The 21,041-nt window shown below is 43.5% G+C and overlaps 1 protein-coding gene across 4 annotated transcripts in view; it reads right to left on the bottom strand.

The window, feature by feature from the left end:
- LOC134957726 (holocytochrome c-type synthase) overlaps window positions 1-21,041 on the bottom strand; it is a 78,359-nt gene that overhangs the window by 5,145 nt on the left and 52,173 nt on the right. For all 4 annotated transcript variants that reach the window (XM_063939836.1, XM_063939840.1, XM_063939839.1 and 1 more), the window contains 4 exons: window positions 18,242-18,361; window positions 15,989-16,128; window positions 15,551-15,699; window positions 7,982-8,101 (listed from right to left, as the gene is read on the bottom strand). In XM_063939836.1, coding sequence (XP_063795906.1) covers window positions 7,982-8,101; window positions 15,551-15,699; window positions 15,989-16,128; window positions 18,242-18,361 — 529 coding nt within the window. The remainder of the gene's footprint in view (window positions 1-7,981; window positions 8,102-15,550; window positions 15,700-15,988; window positions 16,129-18,241; window positions 18,362-21,041) is intronic.

Genomic DNA, 21,041 nt, shown 5'->3' with positions numbered 1-21,041 from the left:
TATTAGGCCTAGATGTGTGTGAGAAGTGGAAACCACCATGTGACAGTGCTGCAGGGGAGGCAGTGTCTGATTGTGTGAGCCATGTTTCTGTTATAGCCAGCAGATTAAAGTTGTGAGATATGAAGAGGTCATGGATGGATGTTAATTTGTTACAAACAGAGCGTGCATTCAATAAGGCACATTTTAGTGATTTGGAGGGGGATGGGAGACACGTGATATTTATGAGGTTAGATGGATTTCTATGTTGTTTTGAGACAGCAGAGTGTGAGAGGGAAAGGTGGTTGGGGCCTGGATTTGGTGATATGTCACCAGCTAATAATAGCAGAAGAGTGAGATAAATCTTGGTGGATGTTTGCGAGTGTTTGTACTGGTGGCCAATTGTGGTTGTCAAAGTACTTGCAGAGAGGAAAGTATAAATCTCATGAGTGTTTAGAAGAGGGGAGTGGAGAATAGAAGCTGTAATGTGTACAGAGGGGTGAGTTTCAGGGTGAGTGTAGAATGTGTTAAATTTGGTGAGAATTCCATGAATTGAAATTAGACACAGTAGTTTGATGAACATGCTGAGGTTGTTTGTGTTTTATGGGTTAAGTGGAGTTAGAGTAAGTTGTTAAAGTAAGTTACCTTTTCTTGATGTTTTTCAATGTTTGTTCAACTGTTTTTTTAACTGTTCGGATAACACACTTATTAATTCCACACTTAAAAAATTCCAGCAAGCTACCCCCAGCAAGCTGACCCCTTAACTGACTCTAAGGAAATACTGTCTCTGATTAGGAACAGGCCTACCTCTGAACATTTGGTCACCTGATTGAAATGCTAATTGATCATAGAACAAATTGCACAGGGTGGGTCAGCAGACTAAAACTACTCTAGCTATTCACAATAAATTCAATCACATACATAGGAAATTACAAGAAAAACATCACATACATTCAAATATAAGATGTGGTTTGTACGCAGCATGTGTGTCAGTCTGAGCCTGGTAGCATAGTAGCAATGAATTCACATACATTCAAATATAAGATGTGGTTTGTACGCAGCATGTGTGTCAGTCTGAGCCTGGTAGCATAGTAGCAATGAATTCACATACATTCAAATATAAGATGTGGTTTGTACGCAGCATGTGTGTCAGTCTGAGCCTGGTAGCATAGTAGCAATGAATTCACATACATTCAAATATAAGATGTGGTTTGTACGCAGCATGTGTGTCAGTCTGAGCCTGGTAGCATAGTAGCAATGAATTCACATACATTCAAATATAAGATGTGGTTTGTACGCAGCATGTGTGTCAGTCTGAGCCTGGTAGCATAGTAGCAATGAATTCACATACATTCAAATATAAGATGTGGTTTGTACGCAGCATGTGTGTCAGTCTGAGCCTGGTAGCATAGTAGCAATGAATTCACATACATTCAAATATAAGATGTGGTTTGTACGCAGCATGTGTGTCAGTCTGAGCCTGGTAGCATAGTAGCAATGAATTCACATACATTCAAATATAAGATGTGGTTTGTACGCAGCATGTGTGTCAGTCTGAGCCTGGTAGCATAGTAGCAATGAATTCACATACATTCAAATATAAGATGTGGTTTGTACGCAGCATGTGTGTCAGTCTGAGCCTGGTAGCATAGTAGCAATGAATTCACATACATTCAAATATAAGATGTGGTTTGTACGCAGCATGTGTGTCAGTCTGAGCCTGGTAGCATAGTAGCAATGAATTCACATACATTCAAATATAAGATGTGGTTTGTACGCAGCATGTGTGTCAGTCTGAGCCTGGTAGCATAGTAGCAATGAATTCACATACATTCAAATATAAGATGTGGTTTGTACGCAGCATGTGTGTCAGTCTGAGCCTGGTAGCATAGTAGCAATGAATTCACATACATTCAAATATAAGATGTGGTTTGTACGCAGCATGTGTGTCAGTCTGAGCCTGGTAGCATAGTAGCAATGAATTCACATACATTCAAATATAAGATGTGGTTTGTACGCAGCATGTGTGTCAGTCTGAGCCTGGTAGCATAGTAGCAATGAATTCACATACATTCAAATATAAGATGTGGTTTGTACGCAGCATGTGTGTCAGTCTGAGCCTGGTAGCATAGTAGCAATGAATTCACATACATTCAAATATAAGATGTGGTTTGTACGCAGCATGTGTGTCAGTCTGAGCCTGGTAGCATAGTAGCAATGAATTCACATACATTCAAATATAAGATGTGGTTTGTACGCAGCATGTGTGTCAGTCTGAGCCTGGTAGCATAGTAGCAATGAATTCACATACATTCAAATATAAGATGTGGTTTGTACGCAGCATGTGTGTCAGTCTGAGCCTGGTAGCATAGTAGCAATGAATTCACATACCTGAGAGATGAGAAGAAAAAAAACGTGATTAGACCAGCCCCAGGAAGAACTGTTTTTTTAACTGTTCGGATAACACACTTATTAATTCCACACTTAAAAAATTCCAGCAAGCTACCCCCAGCAAGCTGACCCCTTATATATTCTGTTTATTTTGTTTTTATATTCAGTTTATTTTAGTACATAACTTTCACAATAAAAGCCATACCTTAAGAAAATTGAGTACATCTTTTAAAGATAAGTGTGTAATTGTCATAATAATTCCTATATAAAAAAGCGCTCTCTGTAGCTTTTCACATATATTAAAAAAAGGGGGGGACCCCTTTAGATAGTTTGAAGCAGCTAATTTATATATAAAAAAAAAAATCACCCAAGGAATTAGCGCAGTCGGACCCACATTTCTGCCACTGTTTATAATTAGTTTTATACATATTTTCACCCCTCTATGTATAACGAATTAGATTAAACATGCCTTTAAATTTATGAGTTTATGTTTTAGCAGACTATCAGGGTATGCACAGAAAGTTCTTTATAACTACTATTGATCATATATTAAAGGTATTGGGGAATACCTTACCTTTCCAGCTGCAACCTGCTTAGTACACCTATCCGCCTGTTACTTAGTGCTGCCCTCAATTATTCCAGCTAACGCTACTGAGCTTCCGTGATTTGTTTTCTCTCTGACAGTCCCAGTATTACTTGAACATGGGACCAGAAATATTTGGAGTTCGGTTATAAACCAGATCTCCAAAGTACAGTAAATAACAGACGTTTCTCAAACAATATTTGTGGCTATGTCCACGAAAACACCAGTTTTTGAGGGCTAGATGCAAATATTATGTATCCCCGCAATGTAAGAATGAGAGATCACAAGCTGCGCTGTTTTGGCTTCCATGGCGGCATACTTGACTCTTTTCTTGCGCTTTAGTCTTTCTCGTCTTCTAGGGTTTATGTCAACAGTTGCCTTTCAACGAGCTTCAATATCACCAATGGTACGAGACAAGGATGCCCTTTATCACCTCTCATCTTTGCATTAGCGATTGAGCCCTTGGCTGAGAGAATTCGATCTTCTGATGGTATTCATGGCCCTATAATTGGCGATATTTCACATAAAAGAATATCATCTGCAAAAAGATTTTATGTCTACTGCAACCTGAGATTTCCCTCCCTCACCTGCACCGAGTTTTGAGGCAGTACTCAGACGTATCATATTATAGACTGAATACCTCCAAGACGGAGGCCCTACCTCTCCACCTTTCTGCGGATGTATTAGTCGAATTTAAAAAAAAAATTCAGATATGCTTGGCAGGTTAGGTCCCTCAAGTACTTAGGAGTTAACTTAGCCAGAGACTGTGATTTGATTGACTGCAATTATACACCTTTGTTGTCTGCCTTTGAGACTCTGACTTCGGACTGGATGATGCAGGAAGTCTCTTGGTTGGGCCGCATAGCGGCTGCTAAAATGGTGCTGTTAGCTAAATTAATGTACCTCTACCGTACTACACCAAGGCTACTTCCTAGACACCTCTATTACAGATTTAATCAAACCCTTATTAAATAGGTTTGGAAAGGTTCTAAACCTAAAATAGCTAGAGCCACTATTTCCCTTCCAAAACACAGAGGAGGTGCTGCCTTTCCGGACGTTGAGGTAGACCACTCTGCCTGCATATTGAGACAAATTAAAGACTGGTTTCAAACTGATTCTCTCAAGCCGTGGGTGCTTATTGAACGTGCTATGTTGTCACCATTTAGTCTCCCAGATCTTTTATGGCTATCTACTACGGTGACTCCCCCCTGCTCCCGTCCTTGTAAAGCAGTCTTCACGACATTACAGGTATGGCGTAAATTAGTATTTTCTGGAACAGGAATTGTGTTGCCTTCTTTAGAACTTTCCCTAACTGCCATAGCTGCCTTAATACAGTCTCTACAATTTGACTTCTGGGTTGGACATGGCTTGAACTCATTGAAAGATGTGTTTCAGGCAAATGGTATGGTTCCCTTTTCTTTACTACAGAATCAGGCTAATATTTCTCCTCGTGACTTCTTCAATTGAAACAACATTGGCTACAGAGTTATGTCCCGCTCCCCTTAAATATAATGACATTCCCTCCATTGCTTCTGTCCAAACTTAATTCTTCGGCACAGAGAGGTAATATCTCCTGGTGGTATCAGTACATGCTCTCAGAAAGGGTGTCTGGGAAACTACCCTCTCAAGTTAAATGGGAGAAAGATTTCTCTCAAGTTCTGCATGAGGACGATTGAGACGTCATCTTTAAAACTTGTTTTAGGGTGTCTAAATGTGCTCACCACTCTGAGATGTACTATAAACTGCTTCATAGGGCCTACTTCACTCCAGAACGGCAACATAGAATATGGCCCTCAATCTCCCAGTTATGTTGGAGAAACTGTGCTTCAGTAGGAGATATTCTCCAAATTTTCTGGCCGTGCCAGGTAGTACAACCACTCTGGAGGGAGGTCTTTACTATGAATGGCGAAGTGTTAGGATTTGCTGTATCTCCAGATCCAGTAACGGCTTTGTTTCATTTTTATCCGGGAAGCATGTCCAAGGGTGATAGGTATCTTATGGGACACATTTTGATAGCGACCAAGGCCTCTATTGTCCAGCTGTGGAAGTCACCTCTTATACCAACTATAGCAGCTATCACGGATAAAGTTCATCGGCACTACTTTTTTGAAACGGCGGTGGTCATCTTCCGCCTCCTCTTGTCATATGAAGTGGTTTAAATGGGGAGAGTTCAGGGAACGTATGGGGCATTCTACCATCTACAGGGCACCAATAGATCTTCATGTGCTAATTTCCCCTAGCTCAGATTCTTAAGCAGATATTCCCTCATTGCTTTTCTACGTCTTATTACATTTGTTTTTTGGGTATGTGACTATCAGTAGGTCCTGATTGTTTTCTGCTAGCTAGTCTGGTAATTCCCCTTTCCCTACGTTTCTTTGTGTGTGTTTTTTCTTTTCTTCTCCTTACTTGCTTACAGTTTGTCTGTTTGTTTGTAAAATGATGTTTTCTATGTACTGTTAAAATCCCAACAAAAATTATTGTTTAAAAAAAAAAAAAAAGAATGAGAGATCACAGCAGGTGTCTCAGATACCTGCTGTGATCCCTCCATTGCTATATCCCCATAGATTCCTATGGGGGATGCGATGCTGCCAGATTTACCAATATCCGGAGTGTGAGGCATTCCCGATATTGGTCCCTGCAGCTATAACCATCTAAAAGGTGGCTGTAGCCCATTGTAGCCTATGGGCTTCTCGCCGCGTCTGTAGCAAGCAGAGGGTCTCCCTGGAAATGCCCGCTGCGCAGTACGGTCTTAGCAGACTACGCATCTGCAGATCAATCAGCAGCCATCTCTCAGCACATCACAGGGACTGGTTTCTTTCTGAGCCCTTGTCCCTGTGGATGCATAATAATACATCTGCTTATTGTGATCGCATATTGCAATGTGATCCTGGGTGGTAAGATCCCACCCAGATCACATCGAATATGCGATGTATGATAAATAGCCCCCTAAAGAACTAGATACAAATAATATTAGTGCCATCTTAAATAGCGAATAATAAAGGAAATATGTAGCAGTCTTTCTAAGCATTAAGATATATATATATATATATATATATATATATATATATATATATAAAAATATATATATATATATATATACATATACACACACACACACATATATATATATATATATATATATATATATATATATATATATATATATATATATATATATATATATATATATATATATATATATATATATATATATATATATATATATATATATATATATAGGAACACTAAAATAAAACATCCTAGATCTGAATGAATGAAATATTCTTATTAAATACTTTGTTCTTTACATAGTTGAATGTGCTGACCACAAAATCACACAATAATTATCAATGGAAATCAAATTTATTAACCCATGGAGGTCTGGATTTGGAGTCACAAAATTAAAGTGGAAAAACACACTACAGGCTGATCCAACTTTGATGTAATGTCCTAAAAACAAGTCAAAATGAGGCGCATTAGTGTGTGTGGCCTCCACGTGCCTGTATGACCTACCTACAATGCCTGGGCATGCTCCTGATGAGGTGGCGGATGGTCTCCTGAGGGATCTCCTCCCAGACCTGGACTAAAGCATCCGCCAACTCCTGGACAGTCTGTGGTGCAACGTGGCGTTGGTGGATGGAGCGAGACATGATGTCCCAGATGTGCTCAATTGGAATCAGGTCTGGGGAACGGGCGGGCCAGTCCATAGCATCAATGCCTTCGTCTTGCAGGAACTGCTGACACACTCCAGCCACATGAGGTCTTGCATTGTCTTGCATTAGGAGGAACCCAGGGCCAACCGCACCAGCATATGGTCTTACAAGGGGTCTGAGGATCTCATCTCGGTACCTAATGGCAGTCAGGCTACCTCTGGCGAGCACATGGAGGGCTGTGCGGCCCCCCAAAGAAATGCCACTCCACACCATTACTGACCCATTGCTAAACCGGTCATGCTGGAGGATGTTGCAGGCAGCAGAACGTTCTCCTTGGCGTCTCCAGACTCTGTCACGTCTGTCACATGTGCTCAGTGAGAACCTGCTTTCATCTGTGAAGAGCACAGGGCGCCAGTGGCGAATTTGCCAATCTTGGTGTTCTCTGGCAAATGCCAAACGTCCTGCACGGTGTTGGGCTGTAAGCACAACCCCCACCTGTGGACGTCGGGCCCTCATACCACCCTCATGGAGTCTGTTTCTGATCGTTTGAGTAGACACATGCACATTTGTGGCTTGCTGGAGATCATTTTGCAGGTCTCTGGCAGTGCTCCTCCTGTTCCTCCTTGCACAAAGGCGGAGGTAGCGGTCCTGCTGCTGGGTTGTTGCCCACCTACGGCCTCCTCCACGTCTCCTGATGTACTGGCCTGTCTCCTGGTAGCGCCTCCATGCTCTGGACACTACGCTGACAGACACAGCAAACCTTCTTGCCACAGCTCGCATTGATGTGCCATCCTGGATGAGCTGCACTACCTGAGCCACTTGTGTGGGTTGTAGGGAGGTCATACAGGCACGTGGAGGCCACACACACTACTGAGCCTCATTTTGACTTGTTTTAAGGACATTACATCAAAGTTGGATCAGCCTGTAGTGTGTTCTTCCACTTTAATTTTGAGTGTGACTCCAAATCCAGACCTCCATGGGTTAATAATTTTGATTTCCATTGATCATTTTTGTGTGATTTTGTTGTCAGCACATTCAACTATGTAAAGAACAAAGTATTTAATTAGAATATTTCATTCAATCAGATCTAGGATGTGTTATTTTAGTGTTACCTTTATTTTTTTGAGCAGTGTGTGTATATATATATATATATATATATATATATATATATATATATATATAGGCATGTACAAATATAATAGCTTCATTTATGATAGCAATAAAAAGAACATTGCGGCATGTACACCTTTTTCTGTTGCTGGTAGCAAGAAATACTATGGTTTACTTATCAAAGCACGTAAAATTAATATTTTTAAACAACACCACATTATTGTGTGAAACTAGAACAATTACACCGAAGTAGAAGAAGAAATCTTACTTGGCATGGAGAGCTTCCCATTTCAGGATTTCAGTCCAGGCTTGCTCATTATTTTGATTATGAATCTTAATGATATTGTGCATATCCTCTGGTTTAAGATCATCCTCCTTCCATTTCCACCTGAAAGACAGAATCACAGTAATGATGTTAAAATAGGATTTTAATACCTACCGGTAAATCCTTTTCTCTTTGTCCGTAGAGGATGCTTCAAGAACCATGGGGTATAGATGGGATCCGCAGGAGACATGGGTACTTTAAGACTTTTAAGGGGTGTGAACTAGCTCCTCCCTCTATGCCCCTCCTCCAGACTCCAGTTATAGGAACTGTGCACAGGGAGACGGACATTTCGAGGAAAAGGATTTATTGTTAAAACTAAGGTGAGATACATACCAGCTCACACCTCAAGCACGCCGTACAACATGGCATTTAACACAACACAAGTCAACGGCATGTCAGCAACAGGCTGACTATAACAGAAACACAACCTGTGTGTAAACATAACTAATAACTACAGATAGAGTCCGCACTGGGACGGGCGCCCAGCATCCTCTACGGACTAAGAGAAAAGGATTTACCGGTAGGTATTAAAAACCTATTTTCTCATACGTCCTAGAGGATGCTGGGGACGCTTCAAGAACCATGGGATTTATACCAAAGCTCTAGAACGGGCAGGAGAGTGCGGATGACTGCAGCACCGATTGACCAACAAGAGGTCCTTCTTAGCCAGGGTTTCAAACTTGTAAAACTTTGCAAAAGTGTTTGAACCCGACCAAGTAGCTGCTCGGCAAAGCTGTAACGCCGAGACCCCCCGGGCACCCGCCCAGGATGAGCCCACCTTTCTGCTAGAATGGGCCATCACCGATTTCGGTAACGGCAATCCAGCCGTAGAATGAGATTTGCTGAATCGTATTACAGATCCAGCGCGCAATAGACTGCTTGGAAGCAGGAGCCCCAATCTTGTTGGGATCATACAGGACAAACAGAGCCTCCGTTTTCCTAATCTGAGCCATTCTGGCCACCTAAATTTTCAAAGCTCTGACCACATCTAGAGACTTCGATTCCGCTAAGGCGTCAGTAGCCACCGGCACCATAATAGGTTGGTTCATGTGAAATGATTACACCACTTTTGGCAGAAATTGCTGAACGAGTTCTCAACTCCGCTCTATCTTCATGGTAGATCAAATAGGGGCTCTTGTGAGACAAAGCCGCCAATTCAGACACCCGCCTTGCAGAGGCCAAGGCCAACAGCATGATCACTTTCCAAGTGACGAATTTCAACTCTACCTTACGTAAAGGTTCAAACCAATGAGATTGCAGGAACTGCAACACCACGTTAAGATCCCACGGTGCCACTGGGGGCACAAAGGGAGGTTGGATGTGCAGCACGCCTTTCACGAAAGTCTGAATTTCCGGAAGGGAGGCCAATTCTTTTTGAAAGAAAATTGACAAGGCCGAAATTTGTACTTTAATGGAGCCTAACTTTAGGCCCGCATCCACACCTGCTTGCAGAAAATGGAGAAAACGGCCCAGCTGAAATTCTTCCATAGGAGCCTTCTTGGATTCACACCAAGACACACATTTTCTCCAAATACGGTGATAATGTTTCGCCGTTACTACTTTTCTAGCCTGAAGAAGTGTGGGAATGACTTCACTGGGAATACCCTTTTGGGCTAGGATCCGGCGTTCAACCTCCAAGCCGTCAAACGAAGCTGCGGTAAGTCTTGGTACACGCACGGCCCCTGCTGTAACAGATCCTCTCGTACAGGAAGAGGCCAGGGATCTCCTATTAGTAATTCCTGAAGATCTTGATACCAGGTCCTCCTTGGCCAGTCTGGAACAATGAGGATTGCATAAACCCTTGTTCTTCTTATGATCTTCATATCTTTTGGAATGAGTGGAATCGGAGGGAACACATATACCGACTGAAACACCCACGGTGTCACTAGGGCGTCCACCGCTATTGCTTGAGGGTCCATTGACCTGGAACAATATCTCAGAAGTTTCTTTTTGATGCGAGACGCCATCATGTCTATTTGAGGAATTCTCCAACGACTTGTCACTTCTGCAAAGACCTCTTGATGAAGACCCCACTCTCCTGGATGGAGATCGTGTCTGCTGAGGAAGTCTGCTTTCCAGTTGTCCACACCTGGAATGAAGACCGCTGACAGAGCGCTTACATGTCTTTCCGCCCAGCGGAAAACTTTTGTGGCCTCTGCCATTGCCGCTCTGCTCTTCGTTCCGCCCTGGCGGTTTTATGTACGCCACTGCTGTTATGTTGTACGACTGAATCAAGATGTTCCGCTTGTAGAAGGCCGTTGTAAATGGCCCTTAATTCCAGAATGTTTATGTGTAGACAAACTTCCCGGCTTGACCATTTGCCCTGAAATTTTTTTTCCCCTGTGTGACTGCACCCCAGCCTCGGAGACTCGCATCCGTGGTCACCAGGATCCAGTCCTGGATCCCGAACCTGCGTCCCTCTAGGAGGTGAGAGCTGTGCAGCCACCACAGGAGTGAGATTCTGGTCTTGGAAGACAGGATTATCTGTCGCTGCATGTGCAGATGGGACCCGGACCACTTGTCCAACAGATCCCACTGAAACACTCTGGCATGGAACCTGCCAAACTGAATGGCCTCGTAGGCCGCCACCATCTTCCCCAGCAACAGAGTGCATTGATGGATTGACACTCTCGTTGGCTTCAGAATTTGTTTGACCAGACCCTGAATTTTCAGAGCCTTCTCTTCTGGAAGAAAAACGCTCTGTAATTCTGTGTCCAGAATCATTCCCAAAAACGACAGTCGTTTCGTTGGACTCAACTGTGACTTTGGCAAGTTCAGGAGCCAACCATGTTGTTGCAGAACTGTCAGGGAAATCGTAATGCTCTGCAGTAATCGGTCCCTGGATCTCGCCCTTATCAGGAGATTGTCCAAGTACGGGATAATTGTGACTCCTTGCTTGCACAGGAGAACCACCATTTCCGCCGTAACTTTGGTGAAAACACTCGGAGCCGTGGATAGACCAAACGGCAACGTCTGAAACTGGTAATGACAGTCCTGAATCGCAAACCTCAGGTAAGCCTGATATGGGGGATATATGGGGACGTGTAAGTAGGCATCCTTTATGTCGACCGACACCATAAAATCCCCCTCCTCCAGACTGGAGATCACTGCTTGGAGAGATTCCATCTTGAATTTGAATTTTCTCAGATAGAAATTGAGGGATTTTAGGTTCAGAATTGGTCTGACCGAGTCGTCCGGCTTTGGGACCACGAAGAGGCTCGAATAAAGACCTTCTCCCTGTTGTGACGGGGGCACCTTGACAATGACTTGATTTTGACACAGCTTTTGTATCGCATCGCATACTACCTCCCTGTCTGGAAGAGAAGCTGGTAAGGCTGATTTGAAAAATCGCAGAGGGGGAACGTCTTGAAACTCGAGTTTGTACCCTTGGGACCCTATTTCTAACACCCATGGGTCTAGGGCCGAACGAACCCAGAACTGACTGAAGAGTTGGAGACGTGCCCCCACCAGTGCGGACTCCCGCAGAGGAATACCAGCGTCATGAGGTGGATTTGGCAGAAGCCGGAGAGGACTTCTGCTCTTGGGAACCTGCCACAGCCGGTGACCTTTTTCCCTTTCCTCTTCCTCTAGAAGCAAAAAAGGAAGACCCTCGTCTTTTTTTGTATTTATTGGGCCGAAAGGACTGCATCTGATAGTGGTGCGTTTTCTTTTGTTGTGCAGGAACATAAGGTAAAAATGATGACTTACCCGCGGTAGCCGTAGATACCAGGTCAGCAAGGCCATCACCAAACAAGACACCACCTTTATACGGCAGAGACTCCATAGCCTTCTTAGAGTCAGCATCAGCATTCCATTGATGAATCCACAATGCTCTTCTAGCTGAGACTGCCATGGCATTGGACCTTGATCCCAAAAGGCCAATGTCTCTCTCAGCTTCCTTTAGGTAGGCTGCAGCGTCCTTCACTAGCGCTACTCACCCACGCCGAAGCAACGGCAGGTCTGAGCAGCGTACCTGTAGTGACATAAATGGATTTCAATGTATTTTTATGCTTACGATCCGCAGGTTCCTTTAGGGCTGCCGTGTCAGGGGACGGAAGCACCACCTTTTTGGACAATCGTGACAGAGCCTTGTCTACAAAGGGGGGTTGACTCCCACTTTTCCCTACACCCAGAGGGGAACGGATATGTCACCGGAATTCTCTTGGGAATCTGAAACTTCTTGTCAGGATTTTCCCAAACCTTTTCAAAAAGAGAGTTCAGTTCATGAGAGGGAGGAAACGTTACCTCCTTAAACATACAGACCCTAGTATCAGGAACAGCAGGATCCTCAGTGATATGTAACACGTCTTTTATCGCCACAATCATGTACTGAATGCTCTTAGCCAGTTTAGGATTTAATCTGGCATCACTATAGTCGACACTGGAGTCAGAGTCTGTGTCGGTATCTGTATCTGCTATCTGGGTAAATGAACGCTTTTGCGACCCGAGAGGGTCTGGACCTGTGACAAAACATCCTCCACGGATTTTTTCCATGCCTGGTTCTGAGACTCAGATTTATCCAATCTCTTACTTAATAGAGCCACATTTGCATTCAAAGCACTCAAAACATTTACCCAATCAGGAGTCGGCGGGGCCGACATGGTCACTCCCACAGCCGTTTCCGTCCCTAATCCAGCCTTCTCCTGAGAAGAGCACTCAGCCGCAGACATGCCGACACACGTGTACCGAAACCCACAGACACACTGGGCATATAAGGGACAGACCCACAGTAAAGCTTGTCAGAGAAACACAACACCAACACCAAGCGCTTATCCCGGTTCTGAAAACCCTTATACAAAGCCTCAGACCTGTTAGCGCTTCTATAAATACATATATAGCACCAAAAAACTGTGCCCCCCCCCCCCCTGCTTTGCACCCTGTTACTTGATACAGCAGTGTACAGGAAGGACCAGCGTCTCTGCAGCTCTGTGAAGAGAAAATGGCGCTGATGTGAGCTGTGAGGGCTACGCGCCGCCCGCTTAATAGCGCGCTTCAGCCCCGTTATTTTTTTAAATATTTATACTGGCGGGGGTTAGGATTTAGTGCCTTGGCACTTAAAAACCACCTTGCCAGTCTTATATGAGGTGTTTAATGCTGCCCAGGGCGCCCCCGCGCCCTGTACCCTGTAGTGCTGCTGTGTGTGGGAGCATGGCGCGCAGTGCGGTACCTCAAAGCAGTCACTGAAGTCTTCTGATCTTCTTCTGCTCACCTGTCTTCTGACTTCTGGCTCTGCAAGGGGGGTGACGGTGGGCTCTGGGAACGAGCATCTAGGCGTACCTAGCGTTCAGACCCTCAGGAGCTAATGGTGTCCTGTAGCCTAAGAAACAGAGCCATGAAACTCACAGAAGTAGGTCTGCTTCTCTCCCCTCCGTTCCACGATGCAGGGAGCCTGTTGCCAGCAGGTCTCCCTGAAAATATTAAACCTAACATAAAAGTCTTTTCCGAGAAACTCAGTAGAGCTCCTCAGAGTGCACCCAGTCTCACTGGGCACAGATTCTAAACTGGAGTCTGGAGGAGGGGCATAGAGGGAGGAGCCAGTTCACACCCCTTAAAAGTCTTAAAGTGCCCATGTCGCCTGCGGATCCCGTCTATAGCCCATGGTTCTTGAAGCGTCCCCAGCATCCTCTAGGACGTATGAGAAATTCAGATTCCAGATCCCATGCCACCCCTTTACATATCATCACCCGGGATGCCACCCCTTTACATACCATCACCCGGGATGCCGCCCCTTTACATACCAACACCTGGGATGCCACCCCTTTACATACCATCACCCGGGTTGCCAACCCTTTACCTAGCATTAATTGGGATGCCACCCCTTTACCTAGCAATAAATGGGATGCCACCCCTTTACCTAGCAATAAATGGGATGCCACCCCTTTACCTAGCAATAAATGGGATGCCACCCCTTTACCTAACATTAATTGGGATGCCACCACTTTACCTAGCATTAAATGGGATGCCACCCCTTTACCTAGCATTAAATGGGATGCCACCCCTTTACCTAGCAATAACTGGGATGCCCCCCCTTTACCTAGCAATAACTGGGATGCCCCCCCTTTACCTAGCAATAACTGGGATGCCCCCCCTTTACCTAGCAATAACTGGGATGCCACCCCTTTACCTAACATTAATTGGGATGCCACCCCTTTATCTAGCAATAAATGGGATGCCACCCCTTTACCTAGCAATAAATGGGATGCCACCCCTTTACCTAACATTAAATGGGATGCCACCCCTTTACCTAGCAATAAATGGGATGCCACCCCTTTACCTAGCAATAAATGGGATGCCACCCCTTTACCTAGCCTTTACCTAGCAATAAATGGGATGCCACCCCTTTACCTAGCATTAAATGGGATGCCACCCCTTTACCTAGCAATAAATGGGATGCCACCCCTTTACCTAACATTAAATGGGATGCCACCCCTTTACCTAACATTAAATGGGATGCCACCCCTTTACCTAACATTAAATGGGATGCCACCCCTTTACCTAGCAATAAATGGGATGCCACCCCTTTACCTAACATTAAATGGGATGCCACCCCTTTAAACACCATTACCCGCCGTGTAACCCCTTTTCATAAAAATTTCCCAGAACGCCACCCTTGACATACAAATACTCGGAATGCCACCCCTTTACATACCAATGGCCAGCATGCCACCTTTTTACAAACTAATACACAGCATGCCACTTCTGTATGTAGCAATACCCAGCATGTCTCCCCTTTACCTATTATTACCCACACCTAAAAACAATCATAACTACAGGTCATTATTTTATTATTTATTTATTAAGAGTTTCTTATATAGCGGAGCAAATTCCGTTGCACTTTACAACTGGACACAATTATAAGACAATTCTGGGTAAAAACAAAGAGCCATACAGGTAGGAGGGCCCTTCTCACAAGCTTACAATCTATAGGGAAATAGGCATTGATACACTAGGATAGGTGCTATCATATATGCATAGTTGTCCACCAGATTGTAAAGGTTCTTGGTTGGTTGCATGATCTCATATCACATCACAGCAGTGATGAACCAGGGTCAGGAGGAAGGGAGAGTGAAGAAAGAAAATATGTGAGGGATGTGTGGACTGTACTGTGGGGATTTAATTGGATAGGAGAGCTATGAAGGTAATGTGAGTGGTTCTGGAATTGATAAGCTTGTCTGAATAGGTGAGTTTTCAGGGAAGACTAGAGAGTCTTATTGTACGTGGTAGGAAATTCCACAGAGTAGGTAATCATACATATGTCACTACCTATATACACAAAAAAACTGTATTTGAAAACTGAATTATTTACCATACAAAGGGAAAGGGCTAATGTGTGAGATCCAGTAGAAAGTAATCAGACATTTGATTTTATTATCTAGCAGATTGATGACACCCCAAAAGTAGATGCACATTACCACTCCATTAGTAAAGAACACCAAGTTACATACACATTACCACTGACATCGTTATCTAGGGTGCGTAAGTCAAAATAAAGACACATTTTGTAGAACTCACCCCTTTCTCAGCATTGCGTTCCAGAACATCTGCGGTGAGGGATAAACCCAATTTTGTCCAGTGTTAGCACGAGGAATATTGGATTCTTCTCGGGCTACTGAAAGAGGAAATGGCTGATCTGGGGCTGGAGTCTGGTTTGGAGGCGGCATCTGAAAAGGAAGGAACACAGTTGTGCATAGTATTATCAAATCACACAGGTTACAAATGGAGAAACTCCATTGACACACAAATTATTACATAAGTAGACTCTACTACCTGCATTAACGCTGTACTATGACATTGTAACTTTATGTGGAACAAAGTACTCTGCAACATCAGAAGTCAAGGCATAAAAAGACCAAACTATTTTCAGTATTAAAAAGAAACATTTTATTGACTAAAAAATAAGTAAGAAACTACAAAGGGTCATCCAAATGCCTTCTGCAAAGTAACACCTACCATATTGCTGGGATCAATGGCATCCTTACTGCCGGATCTCATGGGACACTGGACATATTCATAGGCTCTTTCCTGATGTGCTGGCCCTGAGCAGTCCTCGGTATCAGCTTTCTGCGGAACCTCTTTCTGCACTGGACAACCTGCAGTTTACGGGGGTGATGGGGAGGAAAGACTAATGAGGACAACCTCTTCCACCCACTAGACATGATTTACGCAACCAGGCGCCAGCTAAATAGGAGAGCAAATGCAAGATATGACCAACTACAACAAATCCCAAAGCTAAAGATGTAGCAAGCCTGAAATTAATATGATACAAATTCATTAATGTAATTAAGGAAGCAAACTGCATCATGAGTGCTTCCCAAATATGAATACATTCTCCTGCCACCATCCGAAATACTGCACACATAAGATGTATGAAAATTACGCTTTCATACTGTGCTCTGCAAGTCAAAATAATGTGCGTGTCCCGGCTGGTCCATCTGTGGGTTGCGGGGACAGTGTAAGGGAAATACACCAGTTGTAACCAGCAGTAGTACTTCTTTAGTGAGTGGGTAGTTATATTTTTTTCTTTTTAAAACCTGGATTTTTTTCAGGGTATTTTTGTTTGTGTGTTTCCGTTTCCTGGGCTCTTTCTTGATCTGATGGCAGTACAAGTCAGGGAGCCTGATTCAGGTTTGGTAGCAAAGCAAACAAGTCGGCAAATCCATGTTGCACTGCAGGTGGGGCAGATGAAACATGTGTAGAGAGATTTAGATTTGGGTGGGTTATATTGTTTCTGTGCAGGCTAAATAAATACTGGCTGCTTTTGCATGTAGCCCACAAAAGTCAGACAGCTTTATTTTGACACTGCAATTTAGATTCAGTTTGAACACACCCCACCCAATTCTAAATCTCTCTGCATGTTACATCTTCCCCACCTTCAGTGCAACGTGGCTTTGCCCAGTTGTGTGCTTTTTTTGCTTTGCTAACCATCCTGAATCAGGCACCCTGACTTGTACTGCCATCAGATCAAGAAAGAAGAGAGGATTAAGGGGTCTATTTACCAAGTCTTGGACGGAGGTAAAGTGGACGGAAATAAAGTACCAGCCAATCAGCTCATAACTGTCATTTTTCAAACAGTCTGTAACATGGCAGTTAGGAGCCAATTGACTGGGACTTTATCTCCATCCACTTTATCTCCGCCCAAGGCTTAGTAAATAGACCCCTTAATAAAATGCTTAATGATGGGTTCTGATGGTGTATTTTTTTTTTATTAAAGAGTATTGTGATGTTGTGTGCATGATAAAAAAACAAAAACAGTTTTTTATGTAATGGGAAGAAGCCTAGGACTGGTCTTCACAAATATAAGGGAAACCCACTCATGTCTAGCAATGGGGGTAATGGAGAATTTGGAGAGGCGATATACTACTACTACTACTACTACTACTACTACTACTACTACTACTACTACTACTACTACTACTACATCTGTGGCCTGAGGGAAGCTAAGCATCAATCACTTGCAGCCACCCTCTAATCAAGGATGCCTGTCTTTTCGGACCGTTACCATTGCTCAAACCATAGATGCGGTTATTTCAAATTATTTGTTTTATTTATTATGACCAGCATTGGTCATCTAGTGACAATTCCCTCCACTGTACAGCAAATGCTTCTTCTTCAAGTTTGCTGTTGAATGTTAACATTACAGGTGGAGAAATAGTAATGCACCTGTTAAATGACAGCATGAGAATCGTGCAGTATTGAAGTACAGTCTGATGCTCACTACCGATGTATGTGGTCAGTCTAACCTCTGTAAGGGGGAAGAACTAATGGCCCCATACACTTGGAACATATTGTCACTATTTGCAGATACAGCAAGTTCGATAAATCTGGGAATTTAACATGGTTAAGTTCTCCGATACCCCAATGGATAACAGATTATCGATGCCAGCCGCACATCGGATTGGAGAACTGGCTTCCAGGTGTAAGTATGGGGACCTTAACTCAGCTAATTAAGTATATCCTAATATGCTATAACATATTGCAACAATTGTCTATATTCACTGCTGCACCAGGACGCTCAATGCATTATAATGCTTTATGACATCATGTAGGAGAGAGAAGTCATTTTGAATACTCAGCCAAAGACAATGCTACATGCTCTCAACAAAATCAGAACTGGCTAACAAATGAATTTACTTTATAAAAAATAAAAAAAAGTCCCATCTTCAAATTCTAGATTACCCCTGAACATAGGAATGACATACATACCTTCCACCTTTTTGTGCATTGGACATTCTGCAGGAGGAGAGACTACGGATTCTGTAATTACTGATGCAGCAGGTGCTGGCTGTGTAATAGATGGGGCAGATGCAGATGTACCCATCTTACCTGCCAAACAAAATATAAGGGGACATCGGTCAGAATACTTCACAGCAGAACGGACAATACATCAATATAGGTCAGTGTCTCAGTGGATCTGATCACATTTGCTTCATCTGATTGGAGAAGAAGTAGTTATATTCAAATACTGAACTTAAACAAATAGTGTGAGAATTGCATAGAAATCTTGCACAATGGAACTGAATCAGTGTTCTCCCCGGGGGAGCCCTTTGCACGGGCACATCTCCCAGCATTTTTACCTAAATGCCCAGCTGCCAATCTGTTTCAATAACCAAGACTGACAGATCTTGTTACCTTACTTACTGAACCACCCTCGTATATAATAATATATATATATATATATATATATATATATATATATATATATATATATATATATATATATATATATATATATAGCTAGCAGAGAGGGTGATGGCGGCACTCAGAGTCTTTCATAATAAAGTGAATCAAAAAGCAAAGTGCATTTATTGTCAACGTTTCGGGGGACGGACCCCCTTCCTCAGGACACTGCAAACTAGTGACAATACAGTGAAAACAACTTAAATACCTCACCTTCCCGGGTCCCGCTGTCTTCCGCCGCGTCCGCGCCGTCCAGTGTACGGAGCCCGCACTTCCGGTAGCGAGTGGCGTCCGGCGCCCGGAATTTAGGTACGTTTCATTTAGAATTTTTTAAGCTGATCACACTATTTCTTAGTGTGTCTTAACACTTGTTTTTACAGTAATACGTATTATTGTATGCACCCATATGAATGTTTTCACTTTCATGGTTTTTCATTGTTGTGTCACGTGATGCGGCGCAACATTCGGTTGTTGCGCCTCATCTCCATGGTTACCGGCTCCCCTGTGTTTACAGCCACGTCATCAGCGGGTCCGTGTAGCGGGATGACGCTACTTCCGGGTGCCGGACGCCAACGGAAGTGCGGGCTCCGTACACTGGACGGCGCGGACGCGGCGGGAGACAGCGGGACCCGGGAAGGTGAGGTATTTAAGTTGTTTTCACTGTATTGTCACTAGTCTGCAGTGTCCTGAGGAAGGGGGTCCATCCCCCGAAACGTTGACAATAAATGCACTTTGCTTTTTGATTCACTTTATTGTGAAAGACTCAGTGCCGCCATCACCCTCTCTGCTGCATATTGGGGCTACCATACCCCTAGGAGGGCACCGGAGCGACACCCCTACGGGGACAGTGGAGTGCCGGGCTGTTACTATGGATTGCACATAGTGGATCCCAAGTTTAAGCCAGTGGTTCCACTTCAGCCAAGGCACCTGCACGTGATTCACCAGCTTCAGTCATACAGGACTACAGCTTTCTCCTTGCACATTGGGTATTCTGACACCATTTTTTGCACTGCACGAATCCAGGTAGTTTCTGTAGTCATTATGATTTAAAAAGAGTAAACACAGTTGTTTGACAATAAATGGCTTCACACAACCACTAACCATGAGTGAAAGAAAAGTTTGTGAGTTATCATTCATATTCTCTGACAAATGGCCAGAAAATCACAAATTCTGCTAGGGCATGTAAACTTATGAGCACAACTGTAGATAGATCACTTGTGCCAGTCCTAACAATGGGCCTAATTCAGACCTGATCGCTAGAAGGCGATTTTTGCCGTCTACAAGGGGAGTGTATTTTAGCTGTGCAAGTGTGCGAACCCATGTGTAGCAGAGCTGTACAAACAGATCTTGTGCAGTCCCTGCGCAGCCCAGGACTTACTCAGCCGCTGCGATCACTTCAGCCTGTCCGGAACCAGAATTGACGTCAGGAACCCTCCCTGCAAACGCTTGGACACACCTGCGTTTTTCCAGACACTCCCAGAAATCCGTCAGTTGACACCCACAAACGCCTTCTGCCTGTCAATCTCCTTGCGATCGCCCGTGCAAATGGATCCTTCGCACAAACCCATCGCAGAGCGCGCGATCCGCTTTGTACCCATGCGACGAGCCTGCGCATTGCGGTGCATACACATGCGCAGTTTAGACCTGATCGCCCGCTGTACGAAAACGCAGCCTAGCGAGCAGGTTTGAATTACGCCCACAGACTTACATTGTTCCATTATTTACTTGATAAATCTCTATTAAAATTATTTAAGGTCTAAGCTGAAGTTTAAATACACAAGTGTGTGCCTGCACTTATAACAACACAATAATACAGGTTGAGTATCCCATATCCAAATATTCCGAAATACGGAATACTCCGAAATATGGAATTTGTGGAGTGAGACTGAGATAGTGAAACCTGTGTTTTCTGATGGCTCAATGTACACAAACTGTTTAATACACAAAGGTATTAAAAATATTGTATTAAATGACCTTCAGGCTGTGTGTATAATGTGTATATGAAACATAAATGAATTGTGTGAATGTAGACACACTTTGTTTAATGCAAAAACCTATTAAAAATATTGGCTAAAATTACATTCAGGGTGTGATTATAAGGTGTATATGAAACAAATGTATTCTGTGTTGAGACTCAGGTCCCACCGTCATGATCTCATTATGTTATGCAATTATTCCAAAATACAGAAAAATCTGATATCCAAAATACCTCTGGTCCCAAGCATTTTCGATATGGGATACTCAACCTGTAATACAGGTTGAGTCTCCCTTATCCAAAATGCTTGGGACCAGAGGTATTTTGGATATGGGATTTTTCCGTATTTTG

The sequence above is a fragment of the Pseudophryne corroboree genome, chromosome 9, assembly GCF_028390025.1.
Source record: "Pseudophryne corroboree isolate aPseCor3 chromosome 9, aPseCor3.hap2, whole genome shotgun sequence".
NCBI lineage: Eukaryota > Metazoa > Chordata > Amphibia > Anura > Myobatrachidae > Pseudophryne > Pseudophryne corroboree.
Note: the sequence above shows the minus strand (reverse complement) of the source record. Positions and strands in the feature narration are given on the sequence as shown.